The sequence below is a fragment of the Ambystoma mexicanum genome, chromosome 2p, assembly GCF_040938575.1.
Source record: "Ambystoma mexicanum isolate Mex_15411 chromosome 2p, UKY_AmexF1_1, whole genome shotgun sequence".
Classification (NCBI taxonomy): Eukaryota; Metazoa; Chordata; class Amphibia; order Caudata; family Ambystomatidae; genus Ambystoma; species Ambystoma mexicanum.
In genome coordinates this window covers 714,954,407-714,981,756 of record NC_090923.1, presented here as the reverse complement: position 1 = coordinate 714,981,756, position 27,350 = coordinate 714,954,407, and the positions used below count along the sequence as shown (strand labels likewise).

At 45.9% G+C, this 27,350-nt stretch overlaps 1 protein-coding gene across 5 annotated transcripts in view; it reads left to right on the top strand.

Moving 5' to 3' along the window:
* The window catches only part of LOC138566707 (synaptosomal-associated protein 25-like), a 940,697-nt gene that overhangs the window by 565,720 nt on the left and 347,627 nt on the right, over positions 1 to 27,350 (top strand). For 4 of the 5 annotated variants that reach the window (XM_069644302.1, XM_069644300.1, XM_069644298.1 and 1 more), the window contains 3 exons: positions 6,055 to 6,096; positions 6,888 to 6,936; positions 9,357 to 9,474. In XM_069644302.1, the coding sequence (XP_069500403.1) occupies positions 6,055 to 6,096; positions 6,888 to 6,936; positions 9,357 to 9,474 (209 nt within the window). Of the gene's footprint in view, positions 1 to 6,054; positions 6,097 to 6,887; positions 6,937 to 9,356; positions 9,476 to 27,350 lie in introns of all 5 variants that reach the window. The other variant, XM_069644301.1, reaches the window with a different exon arrangement.

Below are 27,350 nucleotides of genomic sequence, written 5' to 3'. Positions count from 1 at the left end.
TCTGACCAGGGGTAGTTGCCCCCCCTACCCTCCAGTAGAGACATTGCCTCTTCGGAACTTTCTCGAGCCTTTCACCCGCTTTCTCCTGGGGCCTTGGAGGCGCCATTCCCTTCCGTCTTGTCTCAATTCGTCTCGGTCTCCCTTCTCCCCTTGCGGTTCAGTGAGCTCGGAAGTGCATGCTTTGATTTCTTTTTCAGATCTCAGCTGTATCTTTGATCATCTGTGTTCAAAGGAGAGGGAGAAAGGATAACCCCCACCTGTATCAAATGTCACGTTCTTTCAGCCATTTCGTGAGGGAGCCACACATCCACTTCAGAGACAACGTCAGAGAAGATAAGGCCTGGTAAATCGTTATCTGTGCGCCTCCAAGAGTAATCGCTCCACCACTGATTGCCTTCTCCAGCACCCTGGCCTTGTCCTTTTAGTTGTGAAAATTAGCAAGGACCGATCTCGGACCTCCAGGCGGTCCTCCCGTTCTATGGATCCGTTTGGTTTTTGGTTCGTCAATCGCATCGTCAGCAACCAGGAGCTTAATGATATTGTGGAGGGTTTTTCTGAGGTCACCCTCCGTTTCTCCTTCTTGTTTAGGAATACCAAACAAGGGCAGGTTATTCCACCTTTCCCGGTTTTCCAAATCGTCCATTTTAAGCTTGAAGTCCTCCTCCCTCTGTTCCAAATCAGCTATCCTGTGCTCAAACTGTGCCTCGATGGTGTTGTATCGATACTTGGTTGTTCTCCACTCCGTCAAGCCTCTCTTCAATGTTATCTATGCGCTGTGTAATTTGTCTATCTTTCCGCCTATGCTGGCCCCCATATTCTTGATTTCATTTAAGAGAGCCGCATTATCTCCTTTCGTGGCGGCTGATTCATTTCCTGTTGTTTCCATTGTTACCATGTAGGGGTGGAAAGTACCGGGAGGTGTTGGGGATTAGGCGAAGTTGGCTAGCTTTTGCTCTACGCTCATATGGTCCTGAATGGAAACTGCGGCGACTTATAGAAACTTTAGGTATTGCCAATAGGAGTAACCAGAGGGGCCACCACAGCGCTAATCCCGCGCTTCACTTGAATCAGGGTATTGCGAATCTGATGGTTTCAGAATGATTCCAGGAGCCCACCTGTACCCATAAAATATACTTGTCACACTGTTTCCAAGGTTCAAATCGCCTCGCTCCTTTGTTCTAGTCTGAGGATATAGAGGTCATGTAGGATATGTAATGTGGATCTGGGACCTGGAACATTGACCTCGGTGAGCCAGTCCTAAAGAGGATACCACCCCCTTCGGTCGCCCAGTTGCTCAGAGCATCAATAACAGGCCCGCTGTGCTCCAAGGTGACCCAGCAAGCGGACAATCCCTTCCTCCAGGATACTCTTCGACTGTCAAGCATTCAAGTGCTCAGGAAGTGCAGTCATGAGAGGGAGGCAGAAGATAGCGCCCTTGATCTGCGCAATCCTCTCGTCCCCCGCAAACTCTTTAAATTAAGTGGAAAATATAGTCACTGTTTCCCAGTTCAGTTATTCTTATGCCTTAGTAGGATTTGTCTGTGGGACATATTCTTTGTAAGGGGGCTGTGGGACTTCATGTGTGCAGAGTCTGCAAAATAGGGATGCAGTGCCTCGAGTTTATTGCAAGGCAAATCCAGTATTGTAGTTTTTTGGTGAGGCGTTTCACTCTAATACCATGCAAGACACTGCTTGTTACCTCCCTTCACCCACATGCAACGGGAGCACTGCCCTGCAGCTCCCTCTCGCTTCAGACAGTCTTCTCTGGGTCTTCAAAGGCACTCAGGCAAGTTTGGAGGTGCCACACATTATTTGAATGTTACTCCTACAGTATGCTTCAGAGTCCGGGTGCGCCCACTTCGAGACTTAAACTTGTGGTTATACTTGGAGCGCCCAGGCATGTACTGCGTCTCCTAGGGGACTCCGGCGGTGCACTTTCCTGCACTGGTGTCTCTTTCTCTCTCGCGTGTTTCGTAGGGTCGGGCCTCTCCCTCTGTGCGCCCCGTGGAAGTCTGTGGGGTTTTCTCACGCCGAAATGGGGCCTTCGTGGTCCAGATCGTGCCTCAGAGTTGCGCGGACACCGTTGGCGAGGCCTATACGTATGAATTGTTGAAGCTGTCTAGTTCCGGACTTGGGTACCTGCCAGGGTCCCTCGGTTCTGTGCGTATTTTAATCCGCTGTCTGCCATTCGCCTAAGGTTCCAACTAGCTGGAGGGCGGCTCCTTGGGGAGGCGGAGCACACTCAGAGGCAGTTCCGCTCAGTGAGTAGCAGGGAGTGGGGATCTCCTCTATGGCGTGGGGGGAACTGGCACCGAGGGGTACTTTCCCTCTAGGCAAATGCGTCGGGGCTCGGAGATTCCTTTGCTTCTTTCTTCACCCCTCTGATTCAGGGAAGCGGGGGGACAGGGGCTATCTTGCGATCAACACTGCATATATTTGGCTGCCCGTCTGCAAGGTATCGCCACCGCCGTGAGGAACTTCTCGTTGTCGTGGGGGTTGGAGCTCTCACCGCTAGGACGAACCGGGCTCTGATTTTACTTCGTAGCAGGCCCCGATACAGAAGGCATGGTGTTTATCGATGACGCCTTGTCCGATTTTCCTTAGAATTTCGCCCACTGGTGGGGGCCACCTTCACACACCACGTTCTGTTCTTTTTGTCGGGTGGCGGGGGTCTCTCAACGGGGGCTCAGACCGCTATTCAGGACCTCTGAATGGAGCTCACATAGAGAGAATGTTCATCCGTGCGCCCCCTGATGGCCAGCGCCGCATATTTCTTTATAATCCTCAAAAGTTAGCAGAGCTTTGCTGCGGTACAGCTGACTCAAATGTTACAAACGGTTCCTCGACCACGCCCCAAAGGCCCCCATTGCAAGCACAGGAGGGAAGCACGGGCTTCCAGCAAGCACAGACATGGACTCACGTCATGTGGGGCTTTCCATAGTTTGAGTGCTTTGTCCCAATAGGCCAAAGAAACCACGGTGGAGTTCAGTAACCTGTCCTTGACATTTCTGTGTGCACCACCGAGATGCGAAAGATTCAATAAGAAATACTTAGTGACTGATTGCTGAACATCTACACAGAGGTGCCCTATCGGTATCAGCATGCCAGGTCAGGATATGTGAGTTATTGGCCATCCCAACATAGTTTTTAAGGAGGGTCAGACCCAAACCACTGTTACGTTAATTCGAATGTAAAACTTGTTTGCTAACACAAGACCTAAGCTTGGACCATGCAAACCGCCTAATTTTCTGGTGCAACTTTTTCTTTTTGGGGGGTGGGAGATTTGTAGAGCGCAAAAAAAGACCAAAAGGCATCAAGGCCCTGAGGAGAGTGAGGTAGCTACAGACCCAGGGGGTTGGAGCAGATGACTTTTCAGATGTTTTCAAAAGAGAAGGTAGTCAGGAGTGTTGCAGAGATCAGGTGGCAGGGCATTCCAGAGCGTGAGGGCAAGTACCATAAAGTATCTTCCTCCTGCTCTTGCCCGCTGGAACCTGGGGTTGTTCAGCAGCGACTGATTAGCTGAGCGGAGGAGCATACTAGGTTTGTAGGGTACAAGTCGAGACTGAAGAAACTCAGCCCCAGCGTTGTGAGTGGCACGATGAACAAGGCAAAGAATTTTTTATTTGACTCGGCTCCTGACAGGGAGCCAATGAAGGTGGCATAGAAGATCAGAAAAGTGAGCAAGTGGGCGAGATGAGCTGCTGCATTTTGGAGGATCTGCAGTCATTATAGTAAAGCCTCAGGTTGGCCTAGATAAATACCATTTCAGTAGTCTAGCAAGCCCATAATGGATGCACTCACAGTCTTAGTCCTGGACTCATGCGGAAGAAGCGGAAAGACCTTTTTCAATATTTTGAGCTTAGTAAAAGGAGATTTGGGCTTCTCTGGAACCTGAGGACATAGCTTTGATCCCTAAACTGTTGACTTCTGGGAAGGGTTCAGGGCACGGGCCAAGTGAGGTGGGCCAGTACTCACAGGTCCAGGGCTGTCCTGCATTTTTGGACCTGACCAGTAAGACCTCAGTTTTAGTCTCCATTCAGTTTAAGCCAATTATTGGCCATTCAGTCCCCAACCGCAGATAGACAATCTCACCATTTCTGGTGGTGGTGGGTCGGATGAGGGGACATTGAGCAGAAATGAACCTGTGTATCATCAGCATAGGAAAAAAAGTGTACCCATGACTGGTGATCAGATTGGCCAGGGCCCGCATATATAGATTGAATAGGAGGGGAGAGAGGGTAGATCCTGTTTGAAGCCGGTTGGACGGAAAGGATGAAAACCACTTCAGGGGAATACCTGAGATTCCAAACCCTTAGAGACAGTGAAGTAGCTTCTGCTGGTCAACAGTATCAAAGGCCACGGAGAGGTCAAGCGTGTCCGTAAGGATTATCATGGGCATGAGCAGACTTGGAGACAAGAACGGGGTATCAAGACCGGGAGAGCTACAGTGTCTTCGAAAAGCATGGGGATGACAGCCATTTTTACATTTGTAACATGGGCTATCCAGGAAATCTGCTGATTCTCCCTTCTCAGCAAGTGGTCAGTGAGGGATTTAAAGAGGGCCTGGAAGTTGGAGCTATGGATGTGCCAGCACTACTTTATCACATGCTATATTCTAAGGGATCTTTGGTGGCATAATGCCAAGGATAGACTGATGCATACTTAGACAAGGGTTGGCAATGCCAACAGTTTGGCTTTTGAGTAGGTGTGGGAAATGTACTTGACGTGCACAGCCATAGTTGCATTAACTGCCCGTTGTTGGTTGCAGGTGCAAAATGGTTCTAGTATCTGGGCATCTAATAACAACACTCAGCAAATGCCTAATATATGCACACAAGCCAAAACTATTGGCTGTGCCAATTTTTGTTTTTAACAGGACTTCAGTTAAGGACAAGCAGAGTGCTTATAAATGGAGTGGCTGAAGGCAGACCTGGTTAAGACATGTTTTTAATACACCAGTAGTGGGTTTACAACTCCAAGTGAGTCATGAACTCTTAGAAGACTGCTTCAAGAATCCCTTGCAGTCACTTCCAGTGCAAAGTTTGATGGTAAGACATAATTAAAGCGAGCTCAAAGAGTCCCCACGAGGCAGTGTTTTGGGCAGGGATGGGAAGGATTTGGGTGGGAATGTCCATAGGGATTAACATGGGCATGGAGAGTCAATGGGTGGGCAAATAACCAAACACCACCTTTAGGCTGTGTGCCCCTCCTCATATGCCATTCCTCCCTATCAGTACTCTAGTGCAATAGTTTCTGATTATAGGTGTTACAAGTGACACTAACAGCCCGAACTAAAAATGTATCCGGTCCGGTGGCTAGGAGGTTGCCCCCAAACTACTGATAGGGCACCTGGAAAGGAAATACTAATTTTCAGACAGAAAATGTTCCAGTCGCTCTCAGCCAGGCGGGAGCTGATTGAGACTGTGGAGGTCTCGTCTATCTCCCTCTTTCGCCGGTGTCTGGACCAAAGGAATATTGTACCTGTAAACCAATAGGAACCCAGATCTGTTGTCTCTCGATATTTGCAGTGTAGATTTTCTCTGTCCTATAGCTCACTGCAGAGCCTAACGTAACAGAGGGCTTTACGAATTAGGCTAAATAAAAAAGCCCATCCATGATGAATGTTTTGTTTTTTCTTCTTAGTGATTTTCAAGTCTGTATTTTTACTTTATTTAATTACTGGGGCATTTTAGAGCCCCTTTTAATTGTTGTCAGATTCTCAATATCATTGTATGCTATGACTAGTAGTTGTAAATCATTTTGTTTGATGTATTTTTGTGCTGTGTATTTTTGGCATTGTTCCCCAAAATAGTACGTTAACAAATGCGGACTTTGGTTGTCACGTACGTTGGCATTTTTGGCGACGTTTTTGATTTTGCTGTACAGGCTGAGCATTACTACCAAACGTTATGTTGGTGGTTGTAAAAACAAACAAAGACCGGGGTGGGCTGTCTCGTGATGCTGCGTCCCTGCACGCGCCTACATTTTAAGATGCAAGAAATCTTCCCTTTGAGAGACCTCCTAATGGGATACTTTCCCTTTTTGCCTCTGCAGTCTCTCGAAAGTACGCGGCGGATGGTGCAGCTGGTGGAAGAGGTAGGTGGCCTTAATGTGCGCCCCGATTGCTTGTCATGCCATTAAACCTTCTGTGTTGGTCCAGTGGTTTGATAGAGGCACTGTTAGAATGTCTTCAGAGATTTGTGAATGGTAGTGTCCCCGTTAAACAGAGACTCTTATAGAAGTGACAATAGGATATTGTATATGGTCTCCAAGCCTTCACCAAAAGGGTGCAGTACACCGGGGATTAGCCCCATTTACTGCGAGGAAGTGACTCATACTTCTTATGCTCGATAGCAAAGAGAGGGGACTGTCAGGTGATAGCTCACATAGCTGCAGGTCTATATACAGTAAACATATCCCCTACATAGCACTGCTGGGGAGAAAATGTTGGGGTCCCCTTGCCCTGAAAGGGCGCTACTGGGCAGAGCTTGCACAGATGGAGTCCTTTAATACTGATGGCGCGCTACTGAGAGGAACAGCATACAGAGGTAGAGTCCTTCTTTACTGAAATTCCCCTGCTGAGAGTAAGCTCCCACTCACAGTCAGATGTTGTGGATGTCACAGGCTTATTAAAAAAAAAACTCCCACTGTCAGAGTCTGTTTTACTAGCATGGCACTGGTAGCAGGAAACTCCCACTACAAGACTCCTACATACTTAACACGGCATACTTGGCAGCTGAAGCTGCCTGGATCCAATGCATATAGGTTTGGCTGCGGCCCCGCTGGCACACATACTGCACACTTTCCTTGAATCTAGCACTCTCCAGGCCAAGAGCGTGATGTGCTTCTCTTATCTGACTTTTGTTATCTCCCATCTCCGATAACAGAGTAAAGATGCAGGAATCCGGACTCTGGTCATGCTGGATGAACAAGGAGGTAAGAGAACTGACAAAGTGAAGAGAAAATACTGGAGATTAGATAGGAAAATGCTATCAGGAAGTTTAAAAATAGCACACTCTCCTGGGTAAGCACTTCTAAATAATATTATCCACGAAATAAGAACGCGGACTGAAAATAAGGTGTAAACATTAAGATGTAAACATAAATAATTTTACATCGAAATTAATGTAAACAGTAACATTAAAGATATTTTACACAGAGAAAGCTCAAATAATTGAATTAATAATTGTTATTGTTTTTTCTATAGTAGGGAAATGTGTACAAATATGTATATTTTGTTTCCAAATCCTTTTTTGGTTTCTTATTTTAAACCCCAAACTCCCCAGCTCAGCTCTGCAAAACCTCTTTCCCACTTACCTGTTACCTTCTTATAAGGTGTACTTTTAAAATGGGGAGAAACCCCCAGTACCTCCGAGCACCCTCCTCCACCTGCTCTATTCCGTACTTCTGTAGGCCAAAAGAGGTCTCCTTTTCGCTTTGATCTAATTTACACTTTTGTTTATTAAATGTTAAAAGTGGTTATTTTTTATTTCTTCGTTTTTAGTTCACTGATTTTCAGTACATTTTATGTTTACTTCTTTATGTCAACTCTTCTTCATTTTTGCAGTTTTTCTGAGAGCCATTAAAGTGGCAGAGTATATAAATGGGTGGTGATTACTTCCAAGATTACTTTGAATGTTAGAGCCTATGATTCCCTTGACCATTTGAACAGCCTGATTAGGGCAATCCATTGGCACCTGCTAGATGTTAATAATGTAAAAGGATTCTACTTGGCTGCTCACTTTTGTGATGCCCCGTCTGAGTTAGAAGTTGTTGCAACCTTTACAATGTGTGCCCAAATCACACTTTGGATGCCAAGTGTCAATGCCCTTTCATGCAAATCATCTTATTTACATGAACTGTGCCCAAGCAGGTCAGTGACACAACCTGTTTAAAATTAACTACAAGCATGAAGAAGCAGGCATTAGCCGCACTACTAATAAACTACTACAAATGTGAGCACAAATTACAATGGGATTAAATCCATCTTCAAAATCAAATGTATTCAGAAGTGCTACGAGTTTTAGGCCCTCATTATCAGTTTTGCAGTATTCCCTAATTGATTTAGACGTGCAGCAATTCAGTTTATCGAATGCAAAAAGCTGGAGGTTACACCGGGATTAGGAGTTTACCACCCGCAGCGTGGTAAGCACATAACAAATTTGCAATATATCAGAAAATCGGCATGCATTGTTTCTGGCAAACAAGCCATTTTCAAAAAATAATAGAAATGAATTTCCATCCCTCTTTTAGGTATGGGAATGCATATGGAAGAACAACAGTTCACAACACTTCTGCCTCTTGGAGAAAATCACACAGCTGGGTGATTAATGGCCCTTCTGTACATTAGGTAGCAAAGGGGTGATGATGTGGGCATATGAGAAGCTTACATTATCTCTCTCTTTGAGGGTCTTAAGCATCTTTTATTTCCTGTAAGTGGGGGATTGTGCATTGCTTGACACTGGCCTCATTACAAGTTGGGCGGACCGGAAATTACAGTGCTGGGAGCAATGTACCAGCATCCCTTCCAGAATGCCAAACTATGTTTGCCGCTAGGATCACGGAACTCCAGGCAGGGCTGACCTGTCGGGAGTTCAGGCCTCTAGCGGCATGCTTTTCCATGAAGCTCCGGCACCATTACTAACGGTGCCTGTGCTTCAGGTTTCCCATTCCCATGGAGTCCTATTGGACTCCATGGGAATGTGAAATAACAGTTCCACCGCCTGTGATATCCCGGTGCTGCCGGGATGTCAGGCGGCGGAAAAGGTGTTACAGGGTTGCCGCCAACCTCGTAATGAGGGCCACACATTTTTTAACATGGTGGGGTGGAAATATTTTAACCTCGACCGTTTGCGTGGAGGTTGGTATATGTGCAATGCAAACTCGTAACCATGAGGTATATTTTGCACTTGATAATCTTAGAATACCGCATAAGGTACCCATAGTTTATCGAAAGCTGCATGTGTTTACAGTGACCGTAATACTCATAATGAGGGCCTTAAATGTTAATGTGGAAGCTGTAACTGGGGGTCTGTGGAAGCAGAATCTCCAGACAAGGCAGAGGGACTTCTGACTTCACTGCACTGTTTAATGTTTTTTTTTTCACTCCTCCCAAGTGATACCTGAATTCCTCTCTCAACCTCGTCAACTTTATGTCACCTACTTCCCCCTCACCACTCCCCCAACCTGCCCTATCCCATAGTCAGCTACCCTCCCTTCACTCTTCCCCAGAGAACCACCTCATCCTAGTCCCCAGACCCTTGCTGTGGCTCTCCTTTACATTTTATCCTCTCACCCTGCCCTCTCCTAATCATTCCTCCAGAGACTCACCTGCCCCTCCTCTCATTCTGCCCCAGAACAGCTGGACCGCATTGATGAGGGACTGGAACAGATTAACCAGGACATGAAGGAGGCTGAGAAAAACTTGACAGACATGGCCAAGTGCTGTGGCCTTTGCATCTGTCCCTGTGACAAGTAGGTACCTGCCCCATTACTTTGGGGCAGGGAGTGGTAGATGGTGTGTTATCTGTCATTGTTATCTGGTCAGCTGTGCTTCAGCTTTCAGTCTCTGTAGTAGTGTAGTGTAATGTTTCCACCTTATAGTCTCCTAAACTGTTTCCGGACTCAGAAGCTGTACGCCTAAGGAAGGTGCTGTGTGATGTGGGCTTTGTGGGGTTCCTGTGGGAGGAGGGTATGTGGGACTTATGTGGTATGGTTGGGTAGACCTTCCCTAAGGGGAAGCACTTTTTGGTCTTTAATAGGAGGATTCATGTAATTACTGCTGGGGAAGGAGAGTAATTTGATTAGGGAGTTTTGGGGGTCCATCTAGGAGGGATTGTATGCACCTTTAGTGGGGCTGGAGTTTCTGCCATGTGAGCAAAATAGATTATCTTAAAAAATAGGATGCTACAATGATGGGGTTGTGTGTATCATTTTAAACCCAAGCTTTTTTAGGTGCTGTAGAAACAGAATGCAGGATAATGGAGGTGAATGCATGTTTACTAATAGGGGGATCTGTAATGCTGGGGGTTTATGAATACCAATGGCTGACTCCATTCTAAGTGATTGTGAATAGGAATAGGAGTTCCCTTGCTTCAAAAGTGTTTCTGTCAAAGGTATGGTAGATTCAACTCTACTGGAGGGAATGTGAGTAGTAATTGTGGTCTCTGTACTGCAGGAGGGTATTTGATAGAAATGGCAGACTGCATATGGATTGGAATGATGACTCGGGTACTGAAAGAATTTAGAGACTGTTGGTGGAAGTCCAATAGAACTGGTGAGTTGAATGCTTTTCGAGGGTATGCAAATAGAGTGATTGATGAGTATGTGGAAATCAGTGGTTGAGCTCGTGCTGTGGGGTGGTACACTGGTAGGAATGATGGGGATCATGGTGGAGGGTAGTATGCAGGTAATAATGGTGGATCGCATCAGGTAATGGATACCTTAAAAGGCATGGCAAATATAATGTGTACCCTCTTTATTATGAAATCTTTTTGACACTCACATTTTCTTCTGAAAATAGGAGTGTATTTGCGTACTTTCTGTCTCCAGTCTCCACAACAACATTATGCCTTCATATGCCAAAAGTGGCAGAAGGGCACTGTACAAGATCACTTTGCTAATTATGTGTATCTGTATATGTGCTAGATTCCTCACCTAAGCCTTATTGTTTCCAGGAAAGCTTACGAAAAGTTTTAATCTTAGATTTAAGTCTTTAAAGTCATCACTTTGGACAACAAACACTACTCATGATCCACTTAGTGAGTGTGTGTGTGTGTGTTTTATTTTACTCATATAATCATAACCTACTGCAGGTAAACCATATGCAACTATTTTACATCCAGCAAGTAATAGTTAATTTGGGAGACTGAAGCCATCCATGGGATTAAGTAACACCCCTTAATTCTGACACACTAGACAACAGCAGGCACATCCAGGTTGGAAGCCACTAAAAAGGTGATCAGAGATAGTCCATACACTAGGGACATGTAGAAATTCTACAGAGATGTTGTCTCCTTTATGAGGCAAGATAACTATTCCAGTGAGCCACGAAACCCTCTGTATTTCAGAACGCATTTTAAGAACATCTAAATCTCTCACATTAGAGGCTGTAAAAGGTCAGACTCCTACCTGGGGGACCTTTATTGTGGCTGTACCTTTCTACAGTTTAAAGAGATGTAGATTGGAAGCTGCGGGCCTCTATGCCACCTCCCTGCCTCTAACTTGTTTAGTCATTATCTACCAACCCCCATCCTGTCCAGCAGCTTTGAAGCATCTAGGGGCTCATGGAACCCTGTCCACCTCTGCTCTAGCTTCACCGCAGAAAGCAGAGCCATCAGTCTGGTATTCTGGCCTGAGAATTTAAGCTTGCCTCCATTTCACCATTCACTCCCTGCTATCTTCTCCAGGCTTCACCCATGCACACCCTTCTCTTGAAAAACATCCAGAAATATGCTATCAGTAAGGAGATATATGTAGTTTTGTCATTGGCTCTCATATTGAGTCCAGTCTGTTTTACCCATGTTCCATCAAGTAGCCCAATGCACAATGCCAGGTCATGCTGCATCAGAGAACGTGTGATGGAATGGTGGTATCCAATCATTGAGGCAGTAGGTGGCTAGGGGTTCTGCTTACCATTCCTTGGTAGAGAATGTAGGTAGGAATGGTGGATCCTATAGTTAGTTAGTTTAGTTTATTGTTGCTTGTTAGGCGCTTAAACAGTAAATACATTCAATTTCAAAGCACCCAAATGGCAAGAGGGAGGGAACATGGGATTGTTTAGAGCACCCACAGGGCAAGAGGGAGGGAGCATGGGATTGCAGTGCAATTAAATATATAATAAATAGAGTGAGGGAAGGGACGGCCAAACCTACTATGCCTTGTCAGTATTCAGAACATGCAAGTGCAGCAAGGAAGAGGGCAGTGGGCTAGGTGCTGGGGTGTCCGTGCTGGAGGGTGAGCCAGAGATGAAGTGCAAGATATGGTAAGTGCAATGTGGCCAGGAGCCATATTGGGTGGAAAAGTGCAAATCTAGATTGTGGAGCCTGCGCCGCCGCAAGTGCTGTAGTTAGACAGAAGCTGGGGAGATTGGGTGTGAGTGCTCAGGGGCCCATAGGATGCATAAGGGTCCAAGACACCAGTCACAGCAACTGTGAGATTAGCAGAGGAGTGGAGAAGGGAAGGAGGAGGAAAAGAGGAAAGACTTGAAGTGCTTTCAGAACTTAAGAGGTTCCTGCTTAAGACACAGTGGGAGGTAGAGGCTCTTCCAAAGGAGGGATCCAGGTGAGCAATGTGAACCACTCCTGCTCTCTGTTTAGAGAAACATTTTACGCAAAGGGATTTGGTGGCAGAGGAATGTAGAGGTCTAGAAGGAGAGTATTTTGTAAGAGAGAGTTTCAGATAGTGTGGTCTCTGGCTCCAGACAGCCTTGTGAATGTTGCAGAGGGGAGGTACAAAGGGAGCAATAGAAGAGGTCTTGCCATTAGAAGGCACATTGGTAGGAATAGTAAATGCTATACTGCAGGTGGGTATGTGGATAAAAATGATGCTGTGAGACTATGGGGTTAGGAACATTGGAAACACGCCCCAGAAGGGTATATAAATAGGTATTGCAAATCAGCGGAGCTAGAGACGAGGTAGAGGCAGTCATCGGCAGTCTCTCTACCCTCTCTACTCTTACAGCAGTCGGTGGACCCACTTATACTTGTGTGCAGAGCGGAGCGGCGAGCGGAGCTAGAGGCGAGGTAGAGGCAGTCATCGGCAGTCTCTCTACCCTCTCTACTCTTACAGCAGTGGGTGGACCCACTTATACTTGTGTGCAGAGCGGAGCGGCGAGCGGAGCTAGAGGCGAGGTAGAGGCAGTCATCGGCAGTCTCTCTACCCTCTCTACTCTTACAGCAGTGGGTGGACCCACTTATACTTGTGTGCAGAGCGGAGCGGCGAGCGGAGCTAGAGGCGAGTTAGAGGCAGTCATCGGCAGTCTCTCTACCCTCTCTACTCTTATAGCAGTGGGTGGACCCACTTATACTTGTGTGCAGAGCGGAGCGGCGAGCGGAGCTAGAGGCGAGGTAGAGGCAGTCATCGGCAGTCCGCGGTCATGTCTGCGGTTCATGACCCGCTGCCGCTAACAGTGAAACACCTTGCATCCAGTGAAGGATTTACCACCTTTATACTTCAAGACTCCCAAGTTTTGCAAAAAGTGCTTCCAGAATCCACACCGGAGCAAAGACTCCTTAGAAGCAACTTTAAAATCCCTGATGTGACGACGATGGTAAAGCCTCCTGGTATGAAACCCAAAGTCCCAAGGATCATTACGCTGACTCCGGTGGCTAGCGGAACTCCTGGCTGCACCACGCTAACCCGGAAAACATGCTTTGACTTCGGCTTGGAAAACCCTTATAGGGGTACTAACCACCAACTTCGTCTGTCTTCGGGGTCTTCAATGGAGCGGGCTGGCAGCATTACAAAGGCCCCCAAAGCAGACGACTTTCTACCTAATCTATCTAATCCTCGGTTCGACGTAAAAAACCAAGAAGCACGTACCTTGGAGTACCGCACAACGCCAGCTGAGAGGGGCGGCGATGGGGATGGCTGTGCGGATCCGTCGGGACGCCAGGCTGTGGATCCTGCGGCCCCCTCGCTGTCTCCCTCGGTGAGCGCTGTTTTCCCCTCCCCTCCCCATGCCGGCACCCAGTCTGTCCAGCCTCCCCGCCCGGTCACGGCCACGGCGAGAGGTGCGGTTTTTTCGGCGGTCGGAGGACCGTCGGAGCCTGCACCTGAGCTCCCGGGCAGGGTGATCGGCTGGGAGGGGGCGGAACAGGAGGGTTTCCAGGGGGGTTTCCAGTCTGGCGACGGAGGCGCTGTCACGAGCGAGATCATGGATGCAGAGGCCCGGACGCGGGGGAGGCTGCTGGCGCTTTCGCCTCTTGGTGGCGCCCCGCCTTCTGCAGCGGCAGCATCCGCTATAGCTGATGACCAAACGATCGATCTAACAGACCCTGGTAAGAGTCCGCTAAAAACTATGGAAACGTATGACACACACCGGTTTCCGGTCTCAATTTTAGCCCAAATCCATGCCTCCAGTGAACCTTCCCCTATAAAGACCCAACAGAATGACAATAATGTTGAAAATAATTCCGGTCCCAAAAATCCTTCGGTGTATGGTACTTTCAGACTCCTTAATGCCAACGCTTCGATGGAACACATCGAGGAAATAGTGGAGGAACTGCCCCTGGAACCTCTAACACCGAAAGCAACTTTTAAGACATCAAATCCTGAGGACCAACCTAAAAAAACAATAAACCTTAAAAAAAAATATAAGAAAAAAGACGCAGGAAAAAAAAGCTTGCCCCGCCCACTACTATCATCAGTGTTAAAAGATTTCTTTAAAAAACAATGTAAAAGAAAATTGGACGAGGTCAACGAACTATCGGACGCAGAAATTTTGGAAGCAATACAAGACCTTCCCCCGGCCACCAAAGCAAGAAAAACTTCTTTGTTTGTCAAAAAAAAAACGCATTCTCCAGATACCACCAAAAAAGATCTGCATTTAGACAACTCCCAAAATAAAAAAATTACTTCTGTAAAATCCAAAGTAGGATTCATTCAAACAAATGTAAATGAATGCACCCAAAATCCCACGTTCGATCTAGGGAAACCAGCGGAACTACAAGTACTAATTTCGACTAACTTAGGCAAATGGAGGCACAAAAAAATATCAAAGCTCCTATATCCTTGAATGATAAAGATCAAATTGGTGGTTTGCAGCCCCAACCCATCGACCTATCTCCGGAAAAAAATCTCGACAATGGAAAGGCTCTTCCCTCTTGTCGAGAACTACCCAATCAACATCTTTTGGAGCTACAATCAGAGTCGCAGCCGTCGCGGGAGAAACAAATACAAAAAAAACAAGATCAACTTACTCAAACTGACGAATGTACATCCTCTTCGGAACAATCTTCATTCCTATCCCCACGTCTTCGCTCGCCACCAAGAAACAGGAGGCTTAGTGAAATAATTCCCCCTAACCCAAAGGACTCTCCCTAAAAAAAAAACGATCTAGCAACCATTATGTCGGCGATTACAATAGCCTTGGCTCCCTTTGGGAAGCTGTACGAAAATATAAATGATTCACTAAAGGACAGCATCACGGTGTCGGCAATGATGCACACAAAACTGATTTTCGTAGAAGGATTTATTACTGCCTTGGAGCAAACTAACAAGATTCATAGAGAAACCTGGGATTCAAAGTTATCAACCTTGGAAGAAAAATTGAGGGTGCTACAAACGACAAATTCTGGAAAAAGTTCTCCGGCTGAGAAAGAAGGTTCGATTTCACCGCAAATACATCCCACTAAAATAGCCCCGCTCTTCGTTAACGAAAAATCCAACTTTTCACACAGAAAAGCTAACCCACCCAAAACAGTGTCGGTAAAAATAAATCCTAAAAAAACATCATCTCTATCTTGTTCCCAACCTCTACTGAAGCTAACAAAAACTTCATTACCAGACTGCTCCAAGAGCAATGTTGAATCCATAACAGAGCAAACATCACTCGCCAATGAACCACTCAAACAGCCCAAAACCAAAACAATAGACAAAGAAATGGAATACGAAAATGGTCTCTCTGACCTAGTCCAGCCCATTCATTCGCCCCGTTCTGTTGAGAAGTTCATCTGTCAAAGTTCATTGATAGATGTTTCTCAACACGACGACTTATTAGAAATCTTTGAATCTGATACCACGAAGGGAGAATCCAACAGCCATCCCGATAAAACCAGATTCCCACCAAAAAAGGAAGAAAGAAATATACCTATACTTAGTCATGCTGGCAAGGGCGAAACGGATTTAAAACAGGCGGTGGATTTGAGTATTGATCAATTGTATGAAAAATTTAAATCTACAAACTCTTCCGTCTCAAACAGATCCCGTCCGAACAAGGCAAAACGGGCTAAATCTATACATCAACAGGAAACCTTTGTAAGAGCCAATGAAAAGACTCTAGACTCAGTGCGGCTCTTCAAGATTGAACAAAAACCAGCTGATGATCATTATATGATCTTGAACAGGAGAACCGTCCTTAAAATTTTGAAAAGGGTCGATATACTAAATTCATTGAAATCTGACGATTTCGTCCTCATTGAGCCGTATCATAGAAATAACCAAGCAAAGGCCTACCTCCACATCAGGAACTCAGCTCTTCTAGATGTCCCTCAAGAGGCCTACGCAAAGGTGGCACAAGAAGGTTTTATCCTTTCGGAGATTATGCCTCAAAAAACCATCAAGAGCCAGTCGGAAAACACGGAAACCCCGGCAGCGAAAATAAAAACACATAGATATAAATCACAGACGGAAGATCTTTATAGATCAAAAAGACGGGAACGTACACCGTCCCGCTGGGAAAAACCAGCTTCCCACGAATCTAGAACGTCGAGGCGAGCCCAATCAAGATCCGCCAATTCAAGGCATTATCGATATGTAAATGAAGGAAAGGCGGACAGAAACGATCCGAAATACTGGAACGATCACAGAAGATCAACCACACCACCGGATACAGCGCGCCGACGAACCCAACGACCTGCTTCTCCAGCATACATTCCACGAGCTAAACAAGATGCCGTCCAGTCCGCTTCAAATCGGCACTGCACAGCCTCAAAGGATACGTGGTCCTGGCTTCGTAACGCCTTTACTCCGGGACATAAGAAATAGCAGCAAATAAGGGAAGCCTCTCATTTCCATCGGCGACCCGACTTCACAAACCAAGATCAAATAAATCACAGAATATCTATAGCATCCTGGAATACAAGAGGTCATACGCATCTTACCAAGATTGGCAGCTACAATCTGGGAACCCACGACATCATTTGCCTCCAGGAAACGTGGCTCTTGAATAAACCGGCACTTGACGGTTACACGATTGCGATCTCGCCGGCGCTACAGGGCCCCTTTGGCAGACCGTCTGCGGGTCTCCTAACTGCCATCCGGTCTGGGTCCAATCTTCAACTTCTTAAGATAATTGCAGCCACCTATGCCTTTTTGGGAGTGCTTGTAAGAATAACCCACGGAAATGATGCTGAGATTTGGGCAATTGTCAATACATACTGGAACCCTCAAAGAATGTCCACTGATAAATTTTGTGATGAAGCCACAAAGATCATCGACGAAATTATGATAGAACACAAAACCTCTAACATCCTCATCTGTGGTGACCTGAACTGCAATTGTCAAAAAGAATCTGAGTCAACGCCCGCAGCTAAAAGAGGTTCGAAGTGGCTTGATCTAATGAACTCCAAAAACCTACGCAATGCGGCGAACTCGACAAACCATTCCATAATTCCTACATGGGAGCGGGAACAATCGTCATCAACTCTGGACTATATTTTTGTTGCAGAAAGTATCGATGCGAGTATTACTACCTTTGAAGTAATCAGAATGGAAAAAAGCGATCATAACCTGCTGCATCTTATATGTAGAACGAAGAGAGGAGTCCAGCAATTTTTCACCACAAAACTTGAATCAAACGTCCAACGCTCTCGCTTGCGTATGACGGCAAACGACGTCAAATATCTGAGCAAGGAATATGAATCGCTCACTAGAGATACCGAAGCAAACGAAGAAACATCTAAGAGCAGCTACATTCCCTTACTCTTGCAATTTAAAAAACCTGGGAAAAAAGTGAGCAACAGACCTGAAAATTTAAACCACACTTATAACAGGGCCTTAGTGCTTAGACGACGCAAATTAAGGAAACTAAAAAAAGAGGCATCGATGATGAACTCTATTAACATACGGGAAGCATACCAAACGGAGCTCAGATCTTATAGACAGTTGCTTAGAAGTAACAGAGCTTTACTCTATCAAGCCGATGCAGAATGTATGATGACAACTATGGCCAACAAAAGATCAAGGGAATTTTTGGAAACTGATTAACGATATGAACCATCATTCGAACTCGCTAATGATAAACGCTGTGTCGGAAGAAAGCTGGTTCAAACATTTCTACAAACTATTTGACTACCCTCCTTCTGATATTGAGAGGGTACACCGGCCATTTAAATCTAAAGCCAACTGGGTGGACCTATCTGATATAGATGACATAAAGGCAATTATCACGAAATTGAAACCTTCACGGGCCCCGGGACCGGACGGGCTGGCAAACAGCGATCTGAAGCAACATCCAGAAGAATGGTCAGCAGTCCTGAGCCTGATTTTCAAGCACTGTAGGGAACGAAGGATAATCCCCAGCTCCTGGACGCGAGCAATTATCGTTCCGATATTTAAAAAGGGTATGAGGGAAGATCTTTCCAACTACCGACCAATTGCCTTATTGGACGTTATTGGAAAAGTCTTCGCTACTTGTTTGTTGAAACATTTTCGGAACTGGACAACAACATCTCCGGCCATGGATATACTGCAAACAGGTTTTCAAAAAAATGCCAGTACTGCAGTTAACTTAATGATCCTTAACATCCTAAAAGAAAAAGTCCTACGTGGTTCGCCGAAAATCTACCTTGCATTCGTCGACCTGTCCCAAGCTTTTGACAGAGTAGACAGAGACAAACTGTGGGACAAGCTGAATAAGTGGAACTGCCCTACCTAGATTCCCGATCCCATCATGGCTTTGCATACGGATACTGAAATATTGGTCAGGCTAAACAACAGTGGCCTACTCTCCAATCCAATAACTTCAAACCGAGGAGTCAAACAAGGCTGTCCCTTGGCTCCAGCCCTTTTTATCTCTTTTCTTGGAGACTTTCAAACCACACAAAATTCTATCAGATTGTTTCCTCCAAAAATAGGAACAACAACGATTGCGAGACTTCTGTACGCAGACGATCTTATTATTTTAGATCAGACGAAGGTGGGCCTCCAACGTCAACTGGATAACTTGCAAAAATATATGGAAAAAAACAACCTGGAGATAAATAACTATAAAACGAAAATTCTGATCCTCCAAAAGCAAGGACGCAAGAAAAAAGATTCGTCAAAGTGGGTTTTGAATCAAACACAAATTGAAGTAGTATCCTCATTTAAATATTTGGGAATAACCATTGACAGCTCAAAAAAATCCCTAAGTATGCAAATAACTCTGTGGACCAAAACTAAAAACCTAACAGCGCAATTACGTGCTGTGGACAGAAAGTATGGTAAATTCAGTCTTCTCCCTGCAATTCAATTCTACAGGTCCAAAATAGTCCCAGCCTTGACATACGGCATGGACGCGAACCTCTCCATTCCAGCGACCATATGGGTTAAGCTAGAAGGCTTTATTTGGAGAACAACTTTAGGTCTGCCCAAATCTACAGCAATGGCGCCGATAAGACGTGAACTTGGGCTGCTCTCTTTGGAGGCGGCTGTTGCCCAGTCTACGATCCAGCTTTATAGAAAACTGCGGAACAAAGACAGTTTGGAAATATATAAAGTGATTTCTGAAGAAATATCAAAGGGAACTAACAAATCCCTCATCGATTGGGCAGAGAAACAAAAGCATACGCTACAAGAAATAGCCTGCTCAGAAGAGGAGCTAATTCAGAATCCAATGCGAATAAAATCAAAAATGGAATGGGTAGATTGGATAAGGACAAATGACTGCGCACTTGCGAATAAGTTACTAGCCCATCTGCCGCCAATCTGCAATAAATTAAAAACAACCAATGGAGTATTGTCTGAAATACCCAAATAAACATCTTATGAGAACTCTACTTAAAGCCTGCATAAATGTTCTGCCGACACAAGAAGTCTTGGCAATGCGGTCCGTATCGAAAGAAAAATCTTGCAGACTCTGCAATGATCCTAAAACAACAGAAACCATTAAACATCTTTTGATGGCGTGTCCGTCTATTGATCACGAAAGAGAAGCCGTCATTGGACACATAGTTAAATCATCTTCCTATGTTATGGACTACAATACATGGTGGAACCGTTTGATTACGGGTGCTAAAACAAGCTGGTTAATAACCGCATCTACATTAATAGACATTGCTTTGGAGAAAATTCGGCTAAGACAAGAAACTGAAACTGTTTGATCTTCATGTCGTTGCGGTTGGAACATTTCCTTTGACATAGGAGATGGTTGATTACTCTTTGTAGTCGATGACTAAGTAAGAAAGAAAGTTTCTGTTGTTCGACTTTTGTAAAAATCTAATTTTGATTATACACAAAAAAAAAAAAAAACATATTTTGTGGTAAAGGTTTATGGTTAGTAATGATGGATCCTAGAGTTTGGATTGATGTACAAGTAGACATGGTCAATATCTTTTAGGCTGGTGTCATCCCACAGGGTAGTACAATTCAGTTATTAGGATTTCTGGATACCCACAATGAGCTAAATGTACATATAAAGAGATAAAGCTGAGGTCAGTCTCATGTTTTATTTTGAAAAACTATTTTACTTATCTTGGTTGATGGACTAGCTTAAACCTCATACTGCGGGAGAGTGTGTGTGTATGAGTCTATGAATCATGGGTCGAATGCTATCCGAGGGTCAAGCAGAAGTGGGGAATCTCTTGTTGGAAGGAACATACTAAGTGAGAAGGATAATGGATTCAGTCTATGCTGTAGGAGTGTCCTAAGCGTCTGTGAGAAGGAATCCCAGATCAGAGGTTGTGGGGAGTATATGAACAGAAATTATGAATGTTATGTTTGGATCCATGCAAACAGAAATGAATGGTAGTTTCCATAACAAAAGACTATAGTCCCTGTGTACCAGCATTTTTTTGGGGACCGGAAAACAAAGGGTTGCCAGTAGGGGCAGTGACCTACCGGTAGGCCTGAGCTACAGGGAGTTCAGGCCCCTACCGGCAGATGATTGCCAGAATCACCAGCACTGGTACTACCTGTGCTGGTAATTCCGGCAATCCCATCCAATGGAATCCTATGGGACTCCACGGAATAGGAATTTACCGGTGTCTCCGCCGCCCGTAATATCCCTTTAATATCCCGTTAATACCAGCAGAGACGGTAATGCAGTTTTGCCGGTATCCTCCTGGTAATTCTGGTGGGATACCGGCAAAACTGTAATGAGGGCTTATGTCTGAAGGACTGGTAAATCACTTGCACTAATCTCATTGTGATAGTGATAGTGTATGTCATGCTGTAAGAAAGAACATGGAGCAGGAGCAATGAATCTTATGTTGTGACAGAGTTTGCTTCTAGTATTTGTGGACCCCATACTGTGGGAGGTGTGTGGCTGCAATTGTGGTCCTAATAGGTACTAATTGTACCCTCCAGCGTCTGATTGGGCGTTTTACCCTCAGCACTAATGTTACCTCCTACGATTGCATCTGCAGAACATTGGGTCTGCCTACACCCCTCACATCAGTTTCTTTTTGTCAGGATTCCCTGATGGTGGGATTTGAGAAATTTGCTAATTGGACATTAGAATACTTACAGTTCTTTCTTAATAAGTTGGCTGAATGCTTTCTCAAAAAATACAGAGGTTCAAGCTCTGTAGGCACTGGAAGGGATCTAGGTTGTTTACAGACTCGCATGACTGACATGTGCTATTCGGGTGTCAAGCACAAATCTGCATCATGTGACTCTTGCCTGGCTATTCATCACAAGGCAGTTTGGGAGAAAGAGACCAATCTCTGCTTCACCATGTCCCACTGTTGTAGTGGTGAGGGGTGCATTGTGACCACTGAGGAGGTCACTCTCTCCTTGGTGCCACTATCCTACAGAGGTGCTGATAGCTTCAAAGAAAAAAGAGAGCAAGGCTGAAACTGCATCCTGTTAAAAAAGCAAGAGAAATTCTAAGGCAGAGTGCAGATTGCAGTCAGTGACGTTCCAAATCACACTGTTAGAGACACCTTTTTCATGGTTGTCTGTGGCCTATCCGTTGATTCTAAACTCTATTTCTGACTTGAAGTAAATGCCTTTCCTAGAGATGAAAGACCCACTGACATTGATTAATTTTCTCCCCTTTACATGCCTCCTTGTCATCAGTAGGAATTCAGACTAGTCATGTAATCCAGCTTTTGAAAGATAGGCTCAACTATCCAAGTTAAATACTGTTATACCATTCCTATATTTCTTCAGGGAACAGGAATTTCAGGCTCACCTATTCAGGTTCCTGACTCCTTCCAAGGCAAGATTTCAAAGATTGGGTCTTTTGCCTGCCTTTGCGTCTTTGACTTTTTGGTTTTGCACTCATCCTCCTCCCTGGGGTCATATGGGTCCCCTACCAATTATGCGTTGTGTTGCCCCTTCTGCACCGGTAGGGCTCTTGCTGCATCTGGCTGAACCAGGATCTGCAGATGCCTCTTGAATTCTGGCACAGAGGTGTCCTTGAGCTGCTTTACCGGAAATCTGTTTTTCTGACCTGGTTCTCTGGAAGCTGGATATCTTCAGATTTCTTCTGCCTCAAACGTTCCTTTACTTTGTTGCAAAATAGAATCATTAGGTAAATACTTACAGGCTCAGACACCAGGGGTTTCCCCTAGCTGTAGTTGTACTCCTGGTTATTGGAAATCATAGACGATTTCATCAGTTCAAAGGCCAGATTCTCCTGAGTTTGCTATGAAGATTGTTACCAGGTCTTCATTCTAGTTGTTCACTTCGTTTATTAAACATCTGTTTATTAACACTTTGACTGTACTTACGATGTACGTATACTTCCTAATAAAGCTGTCCCATTTTGGTCTTGAGATCTATATATGCACACGTCCTAAATGCAAGGGTTGAGGGTGGTCTGCAATGATCGTCCCCCAGTCCCAGTGGAGCTGCAGCTTTCTTTGCCACCAGCATTGTTGGCTGCCAGAGGGTGAGGTGTAAGAATCAAGTGCCAGTAACAGAAACACAACTGTGTAATATTCAGCAAATATACTCAAAACCTCTACTAATGTCAAGTCTCTCCATCTAGTATACTATACTATATGAAGCTGGACCACTCTGAAGGACCTGTCAAGGCATGGAGGAAAAGCAAAGGGATAGCCATCCTCCATCCAGACTCCCCTGCACAGACAGTCTCTTCAATCACCCTCCCTCCTTCATGTGCAATCTAGGTACACGTAACTGCAGGGGCCCAAATGTTCTGTGCTAGTGCCATTCCCACTCCACTTCCAATGCCCTTTCTCCGCCCCTTGTACCCTGCTTCCCGCACACCAGTCAGCCCTATCACACCGTGCGAACCCCCGCTCAGACCTTACTTGCCTGGAGGTAACTGCACAATATTCACCAGCGAACCCCCTCACCCCTATATCTTCATTCATCCTGCACACTCCAAGATTATCTGTTAAACCCCCTACTACATCAACAGTGTATGTGATGCCCTATCCACTGCCAGTAGGTCGTGTGATGCTTCTACATGCCATTAGAACACAGGACACCCCTACCCATTCCATTAGGACACAGGATGCCCCGACCCATGCCACCAGGTAACAAGATGCCCTTACCCACTCCATTCAGGACTCTGATGCCCCTATCCATGCCATCAGGGCATGGGATGCCCTCATCCATGCCATTAGGGCCTGGATTGCCCCTAACCATGACACTAGGGGACTTTATCCCCCTACCCATGCCATCAGGGCACAGATTGCCCCTACCCATGCATTTAGGGCCCGTGAAATCCCTACCCATGCTAATAGGACACATGATGCCCTTACCCATGTCGGCAGGGCATGGGATGCCCCTACCTATGCCAATAGGGCCCCTGAAGGCCCTATCTATGCCATCAGAGCACAGGATGCCCCTACCTATGCGATCCGGGCACTCAATGCCCTCTCCACTGCCAGTAGGGCCTGTGATTTCCCTTCCACAGCCAGCATGGCCCATGATGCCCCACTCATTATTAGCAGGGCCCATGATGCCCCCTCCCACACAAACAAGGCTTGTGAAGCACCTTCTAATGCCAGCAGATCCCATGCTGCCCAAACCTACTGCCTTCCTCCAACCAGCCACCTTCAGATAAGCCACCTACACTCAGTTCACCTAAGCTGTATATTCCCTGGCACTTAAACCTGCCCACACACCACCTGCCCCTAAAATCTCTCTGCCCCAAATGCATTGCACACTCACCACCGGTGAGGCAGGTATCGCCTAAGCCCACCCTACATCTACAGCAAACTACTCCTCTTGGAAACATCAGTCCACTGTCCACCCCGCCTCCATCAACCATGATTCTAAATCTAAATCAGCCATACCCTGTACTGGCCCGCTCAGATTTGAACATCTATGCTCCCGTACAGCTGCCCTCATACCAGATACTACACCCCACATGTATAACTGGTACTTGTCCGGCACCCACGACACCTACATCTCACCAGCAGTTACCCATGGCACCACCACCCCATCCTGGCATACCACTGGATCCCACCAGCCCCATTATGCCCATCTCCCAATCCAATACCATCACGTGCACCCTCATCAACGCATGACATCCATGATCTTTTACTAGATAACATTCCTGCTCTGCTTGCAGTCACTAAAACATGGCTGCATGATGCAGCCGGCCCTACCCTTTGATTAGCCATCCCACCAAGTTTCTCTATCCTTAGGTCAGACAGACTCGCTAAACCAGGAGGTGGAGTAGCTCTCATTACTGAAGCCTCCTTGCCCATTAGAGCCTCTCCCTTACCACTCATTGAAGGCTACAAACTCTTGATTGCCAAACCACCATCAACATTCCTCTCCACTACCCTCACCCCAATAATCTCAACTCATCAGACACGGAAATCCAACTTCTCCTTACCCCACTCATCAAACCCAATACCAAATTCATACTTCTCTGAGACTACAACCTAGGCTTTAACGATGCCACAGACGCTAAGGCCACTCCCCTTATTGCCTCCCTTCAAGACATGAGCTTCACTCAATCTGTCGTCACGCCTACCTACTCCAAAGGCCGGACCCTTTACTGAATCTTAAATCTCAACACTCCGGTCTGTATTACCTCTGTGGACCCCGTTCCATGGACAGACCATTTGCTGATACTATCCAGCCTCCCTCAAGATCCCACGACTACCTGCAAAGGTGGCAAACAACTGCCCATAATCTCCAGACAGACGGGCAAACTCAGTTAGAACCCACCATTTTGTCCTATCTCTCTTCCCTGCCTGAATGCAATGGCCTAAAGCCATTATTACCACTTACAATGCTACATTACTACACAAACTTGACCTCCATGCGCCTTTGAAAACTACCCTTCAGAAAAAACCCTCAAATACCAAAAGTTTTTCTGAAGTGCTACTAACCCTCTATAGACGCAAGCGTGCCCTTTAACACCTATGGAGAAAGAACCCCTCTGTAGCCAACAAAAAAACCTTCTCACCTCTGCAAGGAATTACAAAGAGGCTACGATCACAATCAAATCTAGTGTCTACAATACTAGATTCATGCAAGCCAGCTTCAACAACAAGGAGCTATTCAAAATTCTTAAAGAGCATGAATTCCCAGTACCTCCCACCTCCAGCTTCACTAAAAACAAAGCCTGGTGTACAACCATCTAATCAGCACTGGCTGACAAATCCCGAAAGCTAAGAGATAAAACAATCCTCAAAACGTCCTTGCTAACCACTAAAGCTCCTGCACCTCTTACCCAAACTGTATCCACCTAAGTTACCCCTCCACCTTTATACTTTACTCCATTCACCACCATCCAGCACCTCAAACCCTCAAACTGCAAGGTTGACACCTGTCCCTCCCACATCATCACACTTTGTGCAGCCCGTCTTGCACCTAACATCTCCAAATTCAACAACGCTTCCTTCGCTTTGTCACTACATATATCAAAGAAGCCTGGGTCACACCCTTACTTAAGAAACCATCCCTTGACACCTCCCTCCCCACTAACATCACTACTGTTCCATACCTTCTTAACATTCTTGACCACACAGCCTATACCCAACTCCAAGCCCACCTGGAGCACCATTGCATTCTCGGCTCCCACCAATCAGGCTTCAGACCTAGACACAGTGCCGAAGCCACCCTTTTTGAACTCAAGATCTAGCTTGATGGTATACGAGACCTCGCCATCCTTCTCCTCCTCGACCTCTCAGCAGCTTTTGATCTGGTCGAATAAGGCATCCTTTGTTAGCATCTCACTGCTGAATTCAACCTCTCTAAAGAAGCTGCCTGCTGGGTCAAATCCTTCTTCAACGAGCGCACCTCCAGGGTATTCATAGGACCTAATGCAGTTCACCCATCCCTGTGCCCTACAGTGTCCCTCAGGGCTCTTGCATCTCCCCCACATTCACAACATATACACAAAACCTCTGTTTGACCACCTTGATAATCTAGACATTCCATACACCAACTCTGCTGATGACACTCAAATACTTCTTGAAATCACTGGGAACATCCCCCCAGACTCAACCAACACCAGTCATGTCTACAGCATCAATCAGACCTGGATGGCGGAACACCATCTCTGTCTCAATGATGACAAAACAGAGCTTCTCATTGTGGGATCCCCTCATCGGCTCAAACTACTGGACCCTGACGTTGCATCCGTCTCCATGGACAGCAACCCGACATGGGTCTCCAAACTACAACTAATCCAAAACAATGCCCTCTGTGCTGCCTCTGGTGTGAAGCATATGGATCACATTTCTCAAGCAAGGCGGCATGCCCACTGGCTACCAGTCAAAGCCTGTATTGAGTTCATGTTCTTGTCAATCAAACACCGCTGCATCGACAACTCTGCACCCTCCTTCCTTAACCAGCGCATATCCAAAAAATCTAGGCCCCGCTGTCTTCACTCCTCATCTTCCCGTGTCCTATTTACACCCAGATACATCGGAAAGCGAGCAGGGAGATTGAGCTTTCCTGTCAATGCACCCACACTGTGGAACGCCCTACCGCCATCCATCCAAGAAGAACCATTGTAAATTCTCTTCAGGAAACATCTGAAAACCTGGTTGTTTAATAAATACAATTAAGACCCTATCAAGCTGTGCTATTACAAAAACTGTCTACCTGTCACGATCCTACCTGCCTGCCACCCAGCACTGTTACATGCGCCTCTGCCTTTCTTTCCTGGTTTTACCGCTGCAGTTTTGGACTAATTTAATTGCATGTTCCATTCCGGCTTTTGGGTTAAACCAGCAGATGCATTCTGGGACATGTATGCTGTCTAAAAGGCAGAGGGCTGGAGGATGCATATTAAATACATTTGTTTGCAGCAAGCTACTAAGAGCTGCAGAGGGCCTGATGGCATTCACCTGTTCCAAGCTACTGCAGGCTAGGCTGCAGAGAGCTGGAGAGCACTTGATTAGAAACCACTGCTGTTACTGCTGCAGGCTACTGAAGCCAGGGCTGGGCTTAATTGAACACAGCTGCCAGAGTCTGCAATCAGCTCCACCCTGCTGGTCTGCTGGCTGGGAGGGACTTTATAAGCTCACTTTGAACAGAAGCAG